The 16,759-nt window shown below is 43.1% G+C and overlaps 1 protein-coding gene across 2 annotated transcripts in view; it reads right to left on the bottom strand.

Annotated features, from left to right (window-relative positions):
• The window catches only part of LDAH (lipid droplet associated hydrolase), a 318,623-nt gene that overhangs the window by 281,250 nt on the left and 20,614 nt on the right, over positions 1-16,759 (bottom strand). For both annotated transcript variants that reach the window (XM_040348529.1, XM_040348530.1), the window contains exon 2: positions 1,278-1,426. In XM_040348529.1, coding sequence (XP_040204463.1) covers positions 1,278-1,426 — 149 coding nt within the window. The remainder of the gene's footprint in view (positions 1-1,277; positions 1,427-16,759) is intronic.

Genomic DNA, 16,759 nt, shown 5'->3' with positions numbered 1-16,759 from the left:
CGTGGCACTGTAGACCACTGATGGGGCACAGATGTGGCACTGATATGGCAGGGTTGGGGCATTGATATGGCACGGATTGGGGCACTGCTGGGCACCTATATGGCACTGTTGGGCACTGATAGGGCTCTTTTTACATAACCTTTATGCAGGGGAGGATATCCCCCAACTTATTCCATCTGTCTTGCTCACGCACCACCAACTTACTAACAGACATCAGCCTGGATGTCACATCACTTCCTCAAATTCAACCTATCCAAAATCGAGCCCCCCTTTAGTGCCACTTTCCCGATTTCTCTGTCAAAATCAACGTTTCAACTATCAACCTGTCCCCCCATGCCACTTTAAACTATCTTTTTGGCCCCACATCCAATCGCTGTCTAAAGCTTGCCACTTCAACCTCAGTGACCTCTCCAAGATACGCCCCTTCCTAACCAATGTCACCACAAAGCTTCTAATCCACTCCCTGGTAAACTCTCGCCTCGACTATTGCAACTCCCTCCTCATTGGCTTACCTCTTAATAGACTATCCCTCTTCAGTCCATCATGAACACTGTTGCCAGGCACATCCACCTTACAAACTCCTTGGCGTCTGCTACCCCCCTCCGTTGGTTGTGATCCAGGGGAGGGGGACAGGGAGCCAGAGAATTGTGTGTATACGGCATGTAAAATTCATGTTAGTGGTCTGCGGGATTCAAAATTGTGAGTTAAGTGGTCCGTGAGGTGCAAAAGGTAGGTGACCACTGCTCTTTAGAACTGTAGTTCTACTAAAACCACTAAGAACTATTGTGTAATCATGTCTAATTTGCATGACCCCCCTGGAAAATCAAGGTCAGAAGATTTAGAAATTCTATACAGGAAAGCTATTATTCTCAGGTCTTTTTTTTAATTCTACAATTCTGGCAGACGTGGCCAAGTAGTATGAAGTAGCAGATTCTATAGGCTGCCTGGTTTAAAAAAAGAGGCACTTCCTACGCGTAAAATATACGGTAAAAAAAATCGGAGACTGGTAGAAAAAAAAAGTAATTATTGTTGCCTGAGCTACAAAAAAAGTCAGGTGACTCGTTGGCAATCCGTATACAACCATCACTTCTGTCTGCTCAACTATAAGCATTCAGAGGTGGTCAAACAAGGACAAAAAATATAAACACAAACACGAATTGGTGCACTTTGACATTGGTCTGCAAAAAGCCTCAAGAGAACTATAACTTGGAATATTCAGAATACTCCTAATATCGTACTTTTATGACTTTTATGAAATAGTAATCTAGGACACCCACCAGGAATGACAAGAAACAGAATTTCTGGAGGGCAATCATCTGTGGTTTTCTTCAAGTCCTTCCATGGTCCAAATTTAAGAACTTGTGTAGCAGCTCCAAGGCAGTAGATGAACTCATCATGAATGGGAATGTGGTCATCAAACATTTTGCTAAAATAGAAGAAAAAAAAAGAGTGATTACTGGAGAAAATAAAATCCAGTGTCAATAAAACAATCAACAAAAGTACTTTGAGACCAGCTCAAGCTACAGGTCTGTCCATTGGAGGTATGAAGGCTGATGTGACATTAATACCTCCTCTCCTTTCACTTTTCACCAATCAGAACCTTGGGAAAACTGTAAAACTACGGTACAGTCTTTGCTAAGAAAAAACATCCAGTATACTACTTGAAATATACTTCTGGCATAGCTTTTCAGCTCAAAGACATGTGGACTTATATAATCAAATAACTTTTTTTTTCCTTTGCCCAGCTGAAAAGTATTACTTGGTGCAAGTAGTCTGACACAAGGCTGCCATGTGTGCAAGTAAACAGCCTTGATAAAAGACTTGTTGTGGCCAGTGGTGTATTTTGTTTTTGTGCTGCCCTAGGCAAGACTACAATTGGGCGGTCCCCCCATCACAATTTGTCCCACCCCAGCTGTGTGCAGTGCGACTAGGAGCAGCTCTGTTTTATGTCCTGTATGACGCTGCGTACAGTAGGGGAATGGGGGGGGGGGGCGGGGGGACTTACGGATCCGGGCAAAGAATTCATGGGAGATCAAGCTGTTCTCATAATCCATTTAGTGTGGTCCCCGGGACTCTCCATAGGGGACGAGATCCTGGTGGGAGATAGCAACAGAGAAGCGGATCAGCAGGCAGTGCATGTGCAGGATGCGGAGTGCCTGGCCCACCATGGCTCAGGATCGGCACTGGACTGAGCCGGAACCCCCGCAGCAAAGCCCTAGATGAGTGGGGTGGAGGGAGGGGTCAGGGAGACAGGGGCTGACAATCACAGACGGGCGCACTGGGACACTGGCAGAGGACTGAGCTATCTTGACTGTTAAGGAGCCGAGGTGGCTCTTTAGGTAAATTAGGTGTCCGCGAGGCCCCTGTGAGCACGAGGCCTTAGGCGACCACCTAATTTACCTAGATGCAGGGATCATCCCGGGACAGGCGCCCCCCCCTGAAAAATGCCACCCAAGGCAAACACCTTGTTTGCCTTGTGATAGATATACCCCCTGGTTGTGGCATTTACCATTGGTCTTATGTACAAAAGTGTCCCCAATTCCCACCCAGGAGCATATGGGCAAGTCTGAATTTTCTAAACTCCTTAGCAGTTTTCTGCTCCGCTTCCATTCTTGTAAAAGGTAAAGGATCAGGTACAGAGTCTTCTAAAATTAAACATCCCCAGCACTCCATAGATTGTGAGAACTGTATAACAAAAATGAGCATATAGCTCTTGTAATTAAAAAAAAAAAAAAAGTTTTGATGATCAGTTATTTTTGAGCTTTACAAACTTCTTTTGCACTTACAAAAATTTCTAAACACATTTTAGTGTGCTTATTCACATATTATTGCCATTGCGGTGCAGCCCCATTTACTTGAATGAATTCAGTTCGGTGGTGGTACTGCCCACCAAACGCGAAAGGGGGTGGCGTAATTTTTTCCACAGCCACAAATCAAAGCATTGTGGCCATGGCATATATACAGTATAACCCCCTATGGCTCTTGTGTTGGGTTCAGGGGCGCAGTCAAACCATGGCTCAGATTTTATTTTTACTACCCTTGGACACAACTTTGAACAAGCCTTAAGGCCCACTTTACACAGGGCAGAATTCATTTTTATGTGGTTTGCTTAGTGGGGGATCTGTCCACCAATCCCTTGCTGAGCTGAGCGGATGGATGACTGGTCCGTGTCCACTTCGCTTATGCAGAGAAGACGCAGACACAGCCCGCTCTGCTTTATGGGCAGCTGGATTTATATGGACTGGCTGTCCGTTCACATCCAACTGCCGTCCGATCTGATCATTTGTTTGTTTTTGCCGGATCGGATTGGAGGTAGCCGGGTGTAAAGTCTGTTTACACCTGTAATGAAATGTCCCAGACTACGCTTGAATGCTTTCATCATATACCACTTCCTCCCAGTCTGAATATAGATATCAGATATTCCAACCGCTATCAATAACAAACAAGACGATACTCGTTTGTTTGCTGAACATGGACTGTTTATTAGAACCAGAATACAAGTCTTATATACAGTTGAGGAGGAGGAGGTTCCTACCTCCTGCTCATAATACTCTAACAATACACCTGTAACCAGAAACATAAATTAACATGATTTAATTAACTAATCCCTTAAAGCAGCGGATGTGACTCCCTAACTACAATACACATTATCATACATATCAACACAGAACTGCTGAATCGAGAACACAGCGGGGATGCATCGCAGGATCCAGGGACAAGTAACTTTGTCTGTGGCTGCTGCGAGGCGAGCCCGAGTCTGGCTCGGGTATACCGCTTTTGGTAAAGAAATCTTACCCTGAGCCATACTCAGGAATACCGCCAGGGGGGTTAAAGTGGTTCTAAAGTTTAAAACAAGAGTGTCCAACCCTTTGATCTTCCTGGGCCACATTGGCAGAAGAATTGTCTTGGGCCACGCATAAAATTCACTAACAATAAGGATAGCCGATGAGCAGAAAAAGCCAGGCAGATCACAAATTAATGATCCCTGATATAGAGCATGTATCTATCATAGTAATAAAAAAAAAAACATTTCTAAGTATTTTTTATTGTAAAAGAGGACAACATAAAACTTGTGTGACATTTGACATTGTTTTTGATAAAGTAACACATCTATATCTGGTTGGATGGCTGTAGTAGCAATTGTCAATGAATTTGCAAGGTGCTCATCAGATATTTTGGTCCTAAACCACATACACACGGTCGGATTGTATGCGGACAAAGAGTAGGACTTTTGTCCGAAGGGTGTTGGCCGTGAACTTGTCTTGCATACAAACGGAAAAGAATTGTCGGCCAACAAACCCGAAACAATGTGGTTTTTCAGCTCTTTAGCGCCACCCTTTGGGCAACTTATGCTTATGTGTTATGGTGAACACTGCTTCCGAGCATGCGTGTTTTGTCCGATGGACTTGTGTACACACGATCGGATAATCCATCAACACACATTTGTTGGAAGACAATTTTAAAGCATGCTATCCAACATTTGTTGGCGGAAAATGCGACAATAATTGTCCGATGGAGCATACAAAAGGTTGGATTTTACGACAACAGCCTGTCATCACACAATTACCGTCAGATAATCCGATCGTGTGTAGGGGCCTTTTTTTGCTCTTTGCGTGCTTCATGCTTCAAAATAGTTGCTCACAAATATAGGTGCTGTGGGAAACTGAGGACATGAATAAGGCATGATTGTGAAGAGATGGATATTTTTCTTTAGTAAGATAAAATGTATAAAAGTCCAGTAACGAGACACTGTCACATTTGTCTTCAGCTGCATATGTTCGCTAAGTGTAAATGTATTTTTACAAAAAATACCCCCAATTTTTTTTTTTTTTTACGATTTTGTGATTGGCCGCATACATAGCCATCTTGGACATCCCTGCTCTAAGGATTTTTTTTTATCTCAATGCATTCTCTGCAGAAAAGTAAAAAATTACCCACTATCTGGCCCACCCCCTTCTCTAAAAACTTAGTAGCTCCTGTCACTGCTCATCTCACTTTCTGCTTTCACAGGAAAACCTGAAGGCAGTGGAGTCATAGGCTTTTGCTGCTGTCAATCAAAATGCTGTGAGGAGGGAGTTGGGGTTGGCTTACCAGCACTATGTGCCTCTATGGATGCACACAGCCTGGCTCATTAGAGTGCAGACACAGCGCTTCCTTAGCACCTGGAGTAGACATGTGCACTAGCGAAAAATCTGTTTTATTTCGTTTTCATTTCATTCATTTTTTTTTTTTCGTTTATGAGATCATTTGTTATGCATTCGTTACTTCGGATCATTCGTAACTTTGGATGTATTCGTATTTGTTCTGTTCCATTTGTTTAGATGTGGCATTCGTTACTTCGGATAATTTAGAACTTCGGTAGCATTCGTATTTGTTACGTTACATTCGTTTAGGTATGGCATTCGTTTTTTCAGGCTCGGACAATTTGTTTATTCAAACATTGGTGGTTGTATCCGTAATCGGCCCACCACACCCTGTCTGGACTCTGGATGGAATACAGTCTGACACAGAAAAACACACAAGGGAATAAGGGACAAGCTCATTGGCCAGAGATAACCCACTAACACTGCCTATCCGAAAATCAAATGAATCTGAATATATCCAAAAGAAATACGAATATGAATACTTTCAATTATTTCTTTATATTCAGCAATAACGAATAGTCGGAAAGCATGAACATACGAAAAATGTAATTGTCCGAAACTCGTAGGTTGAATCATTTTTCGTTCTTTCAGGTTTTTGTATTTTCGGAATTTCGATCTTTCGAGTTTTCGTTCTGACAATTCACTTTCGTGCGCATTCGTCAAAAGAGTCTTTCATTCATTTAAATGCTCCCAAATGAACGAATATGCCGACTTTTGTCCAAAAACTAAATTTTAATTGAAACAAATTGCACATGTCTACTAAGGAGGCACCCGGAGAATAGAGAAGCTGCCAGCGTATCTGACGTCCTTTATATATTTAGAACATATATTTAGAGCAGGGCTCGACAAATCCCAGTCGCCAGAAATAGCCTCTTTTTTTTGTGAAGTCCCCAGCTCTTCCTTGTGCGAGCTGGCGCCATCTGGTGGTGGCCGTTGGTATTACAAGTTAAGCATTACAAGTTAAACAGCAACTCTAATGTAATTTTTCACAATTTTCACTGCCATCTTCTTCCCTCTAATTAGAACCCCCAAACATTATATATATTTTTTATCCTAACACCCTAGAGAATAAAATGGCGATCGTTGCAATACTTTCTGCCACGCCGTATTTGCGCAGCGGTCTTACAAGCGCACTTTTTTGGGAAAAAATTACACTTTTTTTAATTAAAAAATAAGACAACAGTAAAGTTTTTTAATATTATGAAAGATAATGTTACCCAGAGTAAATTCATACCCAACATGTCACGCTTCAAAATTGTGTCCCCTCGTGGAATGCCGACAAACTTTTACCCTTTAAAATCTTCATAGGCGACGTTTAAAAAAATCTACAGGTTGCATGTTTTGAGTTACAGAGGAGGTCTAGGGCTAGAATTATTGCTCTCGCTCTACCAATCGCGGCGATACCTAACATGTGTGGTTTGAACACGTTTACATATGCGGGCGCTGCTCACGTATGTGTTCGCTTCTGCGCGCAAGCTCGTCGGGACGGGGTGCGTTTTCTGGCTCCTAACTTTTTTAGCTGGCTCCTAGATTCCAAGCAAATTTGTCAAACCCTGATTTAGAGATCTAAACTGTTCTTTCATTGCCGTCTACACAAATCATCATTTAGACCATATTTTTTTCTACTCCCACAAAAACTCAGAATTCAGTTTTCACAGCCACCTACAACATATCTTAAGGCAATGGCAGGCTCTTCTATCGCCTGTCGCTTGAACATACAGTTTAGTTTGGCTTCCAGAATTCTTTCCCCTGTTTTTATGGAGAAAAGTTTATCAGCCATTAACTGCCAAATGACATTTTAACACCTGGAGATGTTTTTAACACCTCAAACCCAAATGGTTTAGAATGGTTTTCCTTTACTCAAAAGGGCCGATGTTAGGGACCCTAATGAGCTTTATCCATCAATCAAACACCTCTCGCCCCATGCTTAATGTGGAGCTTGTTTGTAGAAGACTTTATTGGTCCCTTGTACAGTATTGTAATAAGAGTATGATGAATAAGCATATCTGATTATTCAACTCACACGAACACTTTGTAGTTGGGCCGCTAACTATGGCTGTGATTTTCTTACGGGCTTTCTTCAGTTGATTTAAAGGTATACTCCAAACAAGAACATTTTTCATTTTGAAAAAAATTGAACAGGGAAATATATTGCTGCCAGTCTTCTGAAAATGCTAACTACCTGGCTGAGCTTCTGGTTTCCATGCTTTCCATGACCAGAAACAAATCTTCAGATCACAAGTTGCATGACATTCTGAATCTGTTTTCAGGGTCTCTGACCAAAAATATTACTGAAAGAGGAAGTTAAAGCCAATGAAGAAACTAGCAAGCAGGGGACCCCTGTGCAACAACAGTTTTTGCTCCCCAATAACGCAGTTATGTCAAAGTACAAACACTTTTCTACCATACATGGAAGGAGAGGAAGTCAGAGATGGAGGTATAAAAGCAGTCGTATGTTCTGCACTCTCTTGGGGCAAACTGTGGTTGAACAACGAACGACCCCCTCAACCACAAAATCCATCAAAAAAAGAAATGGGAAAATGTCTCGGTGCCAATCAGGCACCATGTGAAGGAAGGTCTTGCCAGACACCACTAAGTTACCTCCTAATTCATGTTGAGTGGCAGGGGCGATACAAAACACTCACTGTGACCACAAATGTCTCCCCATTGGGCAATCAAGGGAAGAAAGAAAATGAAGGCTCCCTTCTTGGACCAGACCAAGGGGAAGACATGGGAAGAAAATGATTGAAGATATTGATTTTGCACCACCTACCTTTGACCTTTTACCCACCTACCAGTACTACTTATATGGAGACTTGATTATCTGTCCTATTAAATTAATTCGCAAAACACGTCAACACATATATGAAAACCACTGTAACAATCCTTCTGTGGACATTGATGCTGGTTAAGTAATGGATTAGGTGGGATAACCTGGGGTGTCATGTAAAAAGTCTCCCCTGAGAAGAAATGCCACTGAGTGTGAGGAGTGCAAAGTCGATAACTGGCATTTGATGGTGATCGTTTGTGGACTGCAGATTTCAAGTCATTCCACAGATTTTGAATGGGGTTTAAAGAGGTTGTGAACCTCAGAAAAAAAACTAAAGGAAAAAAAGTAAGACAAAGGCATAATGAGCTAGTATGCATCGCATACTAGCTCATTATGAAATACTTACCTCAGAACTAAGCTGTTCCAGCGGCGCCCACACACCGCCGAGGCGGCCAACGCTTTCCCCAGAGTTTCTTCCGGGTTTGCAGGCTCCGGCACGGCGCTGTGACGTCACTCCCACACATGCGTGGCCGTTCCTTTAGAGCGCATGCGCCAATGATGTCACTGGCTGCATGCAATGTAAATATATCCTAAGCGGTACACGTTTAGGAGATATTTTTACTACCTATAAGTAAGCCTTATTATAGGTTTACCCATCGGTAAATGTCAGCAGAGGAAGTTTACTTCCTCTTTAAGTCTGGGCTCTGACTAGGCCATGCAAAGACATTCACCCTTTTCTCCACTGTGTGGCCATTTTTGCTGTGTGCTTTGGGTTATTATCATGTTGGAAAGTAAACCTTCTTCCCATTGACAACTTTCTGGCAGAACACAGCAGATTTTCCTCAAGAATTTGACTGTGCATTATTCCTTCTACCCTGACAAGTACTCCAATCCCTTCTGCAGAGAAACACCCCATAACAGGATATTACCACCTCCATGCTGTACTGTAGGAATGGTGTTATTTGGATGGTGAGCAGTATTGGATTTCCACCAGATGTAATTCAATTTTAGTCTCATCTGACCAAAACACCTTTTTCCATGTGGCCTCAGAATCTTCAAGGTACATTTTCTTGAGAAGTGGCTTTTTTCTTGCAACCCTCCCATACAAGCCACATTATTGGAGAATTTGTGATATTCTTGTCACATGCACACAATGACCACTCTGTCAGAAATTCCTTCAACTGCTTGAGTTGTGGTAGGCCTCTCGGTAGCCTCTCTGACCAATTTCTTCCTGGCTCTTCCATCCAGTTTGAAGCGACGTCCTGATGCAGGGAGGGTCTGTCTTGTACCAAATACCTTCCACTTCTTAATAAAATACTTCACTTAGCTTCTAGGCATTGATAAAGCATTTGAATTATTTTTGTATCCATCTCTTGACTTGTGCCTGTCCACAACTTTATCCCAGAGATCTTTTGAAAGTGCCATGCCACCCATAGTTGATTGTTTGCTTCAGTTCCAGGGACTGAAATTCCCCAGGAAAGCTATTTTCATGCTGAGCTAATCAAAATCACCACAACTGATCAGTGATCACAGTTGAAAGTCAAATAGCTTTGTATGCCATTAAAAAAGGTAATTAGCTACAGCTGATTGAGTTTACAAGTCATTTTTTTGAGAGGGGTGATCCTTTTTCCAATTCTGTTTTTAGCTTTATTTTATTTTTTGACATGTTAGTGTTATATCTTTCACTTGGATGTTATAATAGTAAATACAGCTGGATAAAACAAAAACTTAGTCTGCCTTCATTTCAGGCTGCAAAGCTACAAAATGTGATTATTTTAAAAGGGTGTGATTCTTTTCTATGCCCCATGTAACCTTGTGAATGCCAAACCACAGAGCTGCAATTGTGTGCAATGCAACGAATGCAACAAACCCTCATGCCACGTACACACGACCATTTTTTTTAATGTCATTAAAAACGATCGTGTGTGGGCTCCAGAGCATTTTTCGCGATTGTAAAAATGGGCATTCAAAATTTAGAACATGCTCTAAATTTTTGCGTCGTTTTTCACGTTGTCGTTTTTAACGTCGTAAAAAAATGGTCATGTGTAGGTATTAACGACGTTAAAAAAACATGCATGCTGAGAAGCAAGTTATGAGATGGGAGCGCTCGTTCTGGTAAAACTAGCGTTCGTAATGGAAATAGCACATTCGTCACGCTGTAACAGACTGAAAAGCATGAAGACTGAAAAGCGCGAATCGTCTCTCACCAAACTTTTACTAACACAAAATCAGCAAAATAAGCCCCAAGGGTGGCGTCATCTGAATGGTACTTCCCCTTTATAGTGCCGTTGTACGTGTTGTACGTTACCGTGCTTTCCTCAAGCATTTTTTTTTTCACGATCGTGTGTAGGCAAGGCAGGCTTAATAAGAATCGGGTTGAAAAAAAACTTTGTTTTCTTCTAGACTATTAAAAATGGTCGTGTGAACGCGGTATCAGACTTGCATTGGTTGCACACAGCAGTGGCAAACCCTGCCACTGCGACATGCTGTTTAATTTTTACGTAGCCCTTAGCAGCTGCGTGCCCTGGTTCAGACGGGTGGTGGGGACAATAAAACCATAGCTCAACTGCCTGCTTTTACTGCCCCCTAGCCGGCTCTCTGTGATGTAAAAAGGAAGATGGTGGCACAGCACAGGACCTCAAGTAAGAAAACAGTGCCAGAGAAGAGGGCAACGGTGGATCTGCCAGATTTGATGGTATATTATTCCAGCATAACAAAGCACCAAAGGTAAGGGGGAAAAAGACTGAAATTTTCATTGGGAGGGTGAAGCTTGCTTTCAGTCATACTGAAATCAAACCAGTACAGGCAAATCATTGTTCAGACTTCAATCACTCACATCCCGTGAAGCATTCAGCTTACATTATATACAATCCTGGGAAACAATTCCTTTTCTATGGAAGACATATTAATATTTCTAGCCATCCCGGTACATAATCAAAAGCATAAATGTCACCTAGATAAATGATGACAAATCTGCTTTTCTTTACGGGACCTTTCAACAAGGCTGGAAATGGTAACAGGTGTCTTTATTACATCACTAACCTCATTAAAAGGGAAGAAAAAAAAAAGTTTACCTTTTCTGAAGTCCGAACCGATCACATGACTATCTGTAATTATAGAAGTGTTGTCATGACGCCAGACAACACATTTGGAGGCCGTTCAAGCTTCGCGTTGCTGCCTATACAGCTGTTTTTACATTAAGTCGTCAAAGAAAAAGTGCAGATTTTTTCCAGGCCTTGGTCATCCCAAGTTTACTTTTACAAAGGTGCTCTTTATGCCATAAGCCATCTGCATTATAAAAGCCGTGGATGCAAGGATGCACTTACAGTAAATATAGATTTCCCCTCTTATGCTAAATAATTAGAATGAAAATTGAGAGGGATCGAAGGTTTTCTAGGGAGGGTGACTGAATTACGTATTGTGTGCCCCCACTGCATGATGAATCCGCTGTGCAAGAATATAATATATAAATTAAGTTTAAAGTAAATGTTCCAGAACAAAAGTACAGATTTAAATATGAACTCCAGGCACACAGCTACATAAACAGAAATATATAGATATAGATCTATATATATCTATATCTATATAGATATATAAACACACACACACACACACACACACACTGCTCAAAAAAAAAGGGAAAAATATCATATGCTGGATATATATACTGATATGGACTGGGTAATGTGTTATGCCTAGTACACACGAGAGGATTTATCCACGGAAACGGTCCTCCGGACCGTTTCCGCGGATAAATCCTCTGGCGGATTTTGATCTCATGGTTGTACTAACCATGAGATCAAAATCCCAGCGGAATTCCGTCCGTGGTGATGCGTTGCGCCGTCGCCGCGATGATGACGCGGCGACGTGCGCGACGCTGTCATATAAGGACTTCCACGCATGCGTCAAATCATTACGACGCATGCTGGGAATGGATTCGGACGGATTGATCCGGTGAGTCTGTACAGACCAGCGGATCAATCCGTTGGAATGGATTCCAGCGGATAGATTTCTTAGCATGTTAAGAGATTTTGATCCGCTGGAAATCCATCCCCGGGGAAAAAATCCACGGAAAAATATCCGCTGGATTGTACACACCAGGGGATCTATCCGCTGAAACCGGTCCGCGGATCAATTTTAGCGGATCGATCCTCTCGTGTGTACGGGGCCTTAGGAACGAAAGGATGCCACATGGTTTGATGGAAATGAAAATGATCAACCTACAAAGACAATTCAAAGACACCCCGAAAATTGAAGTGAAAAAATTATGAAGCATTTTGCTGAAATTTCATTGCAGCAACTCAAAATGGCCCCCACATGCTTGTATGCATGGCTGACAACATCAGGGCATGCTCCTAATGAGACCACAGAGGGTGTCCTGGGGTATTTCCTACCAGATCTGGATCAGAGCATCACTGAGCTCCTGAACAGACTGAGGTGCAACCTGGCGGCGTTGGATGGCCCAAAACATAACATCCCAGAGGTGTTCTATTGGATTTAGGTCAGGTGAGCATGGGGGCCATTTAATGGTATCAATTTCTTTATCCTCCAGGAACTGGCTGCATGCTCTCGCCATATGAGGTCGGGCATTGTCGTGCACCAGGAGGAACCTAGGACCCACTGCACCAGCGTAGGATCTGAAAATGTGTCCTAGGGTTTCATCCCGATACCCAATGGCAGTCAGGGTGCCATTGTCTAGCCTGTAGATGTCTGTGCATCCCTCCATGGATATGCCCCCCCAGACCATCACTGACCCACCACCAAACCGGTCATGCTGAACGATGTTACAGGCAGCATAAAATTCTCCAAGGCTTCTCCAGACCCTTTCACGTCTGTCACATGTGCTCAGGGTGAACCTGCTCTCATCTGTGAAAAGCACAGTGGTGGTCCTGACAATTCTGGTGTTCAATGGCAAATACCAATTGCGCTCCACGGTGTCCGGGACTAGAGGACATCGGGCCCTGTGCTCACTGCAACGTGGAGCTCGATTGGCATTTGCCACTGAACACCAGAATTTGCAGGTCTGCCACTGGCGCCATTTGTGTTGAGTGTTCAGTTTCTCACTGGATTTCTGCACAGATCTTGAAGAAATATACACATCACATCAATAATACACATGCCTCTGGTATTTAGACAATATTTACTTAGGAAGTAAACTGCTTCACACCAGATGCAGTCCAGTTAATCTGCATTAAAAATACTTGCATAGTGTTTTCCATGTATTCCAATGGACCTAGTTCACACCAGTGCGGTGTGTTCCAGTGCAGTCAACAAAAGTAGACCATGCTGCATTTTCTCTGCATCAAATATGCTATAACACACATGTCCTGAATGGAGGTGAAAAAAGAGAAAACATGCACCAGAAAGCAACCAAAATGCTCATTCAGAAATGCATCTGGAATGCAAAAATTGCAGTGTGTACTGATCTTTCTACAGGAGTTCAGCCTTGGCCACGGGTCTGGTGCATTTCTGTTCATTGATTCAGGTCCAAATTTTTGCCTGAATTCGCACCTGAATTTGCACCAGAAGACGCACAGGACCCTTTTTAAATGTGGGCCGTGGTTGCCTTGGAACCAGAGACGGACACACTCTCCTGTAATGCGAATTGGATGCGGAGAAACCCGCATCTAATTTGCATATGTGTGAACCCGGCCTTAAAATGTAACTCCAGCCAAACTTCTTTAGTGAGGAATTGAGAAGATTTTGAACCACGGTGAAGATTTTATTGCTGTCCATGGGGGGAATGGGGAGATTTCTCCTCACTTTGTGTCCCTGTGACACCAGAGGCTCGCTTTAATTTTTTAGCATACCTCCACTTTAATAATCTGCAGCAAATATGTCACAGGTAGAGAATGTATGTTGAACTTGGAATTCACAGAACTCCTCTCAGATCACAAGCTTCAGCAATAAAACTGGTCTCTTAATAAGTGTTTACCTGGGTCTGCTTTTTGTTTTACGATGAAGTTTGGCAGAAAATACACATTTCTTCCCTCGAAATTGGCTTGTAAAAACTCCAAACGCCTGTCAGTTGAAGCAGCCTGCCTTGCACTGCAGACAATGTAGCAGCAATGGACACTCCCATACGCTCTTTGGGAAGACACCAGGGCTCAAGTCCTGCGGGAACGCGTGGGAACGGAGTCCCTGCACTTTTTTCACAGCAGGAACGCAGTTCCCTTTGCAGGACTAGAGCAGCCGAGCCGCCCGAGCCAATCCTTCACTGAGCGGCGATGCCCAGCTCGAGTCACTGTCATGGGCAGGCGAACCTTAGTAATCCTTAATGTTACTGGCCGCTTCCTGTATATGGATTCATCGATAAGTGTGCGGGTATTCCGTCACTTCCTCGATGCCGCAATGTCTCCTGGGAGCTTTTGTCATTGTTCCCAGGAGACATTGCGGGGGTCTGCCACGAGTTATCGTGGGATTTAGAAAGAACTAGTAAAAAAAAACATGTTTAGTAATTATGCATATGAGCGTATAATTTTTTTTATTTTTTTGGTGGGGGAGTGGATCTTGGGTGGGAGTTCCCACACTTTTCTCCCCAGGACTTGACCCCTGGAAGACACCATGGGGTTTATTTACTGTGCACTTTGCAAACTGCAGTCACACTCTGCAAGAGCAGTTGCTCCAGAGCTTAGTAAATTAGCAGAAGCTCTGCTGACTTCCATCATCAGAGCAAAAATTCTGTTCCCCGTGATATTCTTTTCAAAGTGAAGCTTCACCTCATGTACTAAGCTCTTGAACAACTGCTCTTGCACAGTCTATTTGCCTTTAGTAAACCAACCCCATAGATTCTGGAAGCTCATTCTGAGCCGTATGCAGGTTGAACAGCACAAAAAATTTGCAAACTTAAAGCGGATGTTCCACCCCAAAAAAATATTAAAAGCCAGCAGCTACAAATACTGCAGCTGCTGACTTTTAATATAAGGACACTTACCTGTCCTGGAGTCCAGCGCCGTCCGCAGCAGAGCACGAGCGATCGCTCGTCACCCTGCTGCTCCCCCCTCCATCCACGCTGAGGGAACCAGGAAGTGAAGCGCTGCGGCTTCACTGCCCGGTTCCCTACGGCGCATGCGCGAGTCGCGCCGCGCCCGCCGATTGGCTCCCGCTGTGTGCTGGGAGCTGAGTGTTCCCAGCACACAACGGGGGGGGGGGCGACGGGATGTGACGCAATGCCCGTCTTTTGCCCATGAATGCCGGGCCGGAAGTGGGTGCAAATACCTGTCTTTAGACAGGTATCTGCACCCCCCTCCCCCCTGAAAGGTGTCCAATCAGACACCGGAGGGGGGGAGGGTTCCGATCAGCGGGACTTCACTTTAGGGTGGAGAACCGCTTTAAGAAATGCAACACAAAAATGTTGTTATTCTCAATGAGTACCCTAGGTACCTCAAATCCCTTCTTATTTTGATATGCAAGTACGGACCCAGCTTCTTTGTCCTGGGTCCTGCCCTTGCACCACCTGCTATTAGCACATCACTCTGATTGACAGCCTAATTTGCTAATAGACTTTGAAGGTGGTTGTTCCAGGCTTTTAAACAGGGTGGATATCTGAAGACCAGACGGGTCCAGGATTTGGGGGTTCACGTTAAATGTAAATTTAAAGCATTGCCGTAAAAGTTGAGTATGATCTTGCTGCTTCCTTTCTGCTCAATAAAGCTGCCCTTCATATTAAAATATAACTAACTTTTTTTAGTTTTGGATAGAGTGGAGAGGGATTAGAACACTTGTCCGTTTTTATTGCTCTCTGTTTCCCCGTTAAGGAGATTCACTCTCTATATTTGTCCTGTTTACCATTATCATTAAAAGTGAAAGCAAAAGAAAATCCCAAATTTTGAGTTGTCCCCAGAAAAGTAATAGAGGGCAAATCTTCAAATGGGAACACTAGTTATTGTGACCTGGAGGTCTCCAAGGAATTCCCTTTATGTGCAGGGATTTCCTCTCACTTCCTGTTTTGGCTATGGGTCAAGAAGTGAAGGGACATCTTCACAATGGGAAACAGATGGTGAAAAAAAACAGACAGGAGAAGATTGAGGAAATGGTAGTATGTATCAAAAAAATAAAAAAATAAAAACAAACTGTAGTTTCGTTACGGGCTGGGGGTTGTAAGAGAATAATGCCAACTTTAGCTTTCAGGTGACGGTTCGCTTTAAGCATCTCCAAATGAATCAGCGCACCAACAGGCAGTAGATGGTGCCCTTCAATTTCTACAGTTTTACTGCTGGGAGACCCAAAATGAAGGTGCCTTGATCCCATAGGGAAAGGGAGCCTTGACTGCAGGTAACATGGCTTTATTACTGAGTGTGGACAAGAGTATTAACAAGAGCGTTCTAAGAAGATTGGCTGTTTAGAACAGAGTGAGGGGGCAGGGTCTGAACTACTCTGAGGTAAAATTCCTCACTTGAAGAGCAAGAAAGAAGTGTTGCCTGCCTGCCCCGTTCTTTTTTTTTTAGGTTGGTTGTCACAGCTTCCTGAAGCAGTTTGGACCGTGCCAGCTTTAACAGTTTCCTATGCGCTTGAAGGAAATTCAATCAGTCTAATGTCTGTCCTGAACTTATAAAAACGGCAACATTTTTTGCGTTTTTTAGCAGTTGTTTTTTTTTTATTTTTTTTTTAGCAAAACTATACTCCCACAGAAGCTTATAGCTCAAAAACTTTAAAAAAATGCTTTATAGCCACAGCTTTATTTCAGCTTTTTTAAACATTTTTACAGCTGAAAAGCTCCTCTTCAAACCCACTAGTGGTTGATATGCTGTGCCAAAAAATGTTGATAACAGCCTATAGGGGTTATTTACTAAAGGCAAATCCACTCTGCACTACAAGTGCACTGCAAGTGCACTTGGAAGTGCAC

Source organism: Rana temporaria, chromosome 4 (assembly GCF_905171775.1).
Source record: "Rana temporaria chromosome 4, aRanTem1.1, whole genome shotgun sequence".
Lineage (NCBI taxonomy): Eukaryota > Metazoa > Chordata > Amphibia > Anura > Ranidae > Rana > Rana temporaria.
The sequence above is the reverse complement of the archived record's forward strand: the minus strand, read 5'-3'. Positions and strand labels throughout refer to the sequence as shown.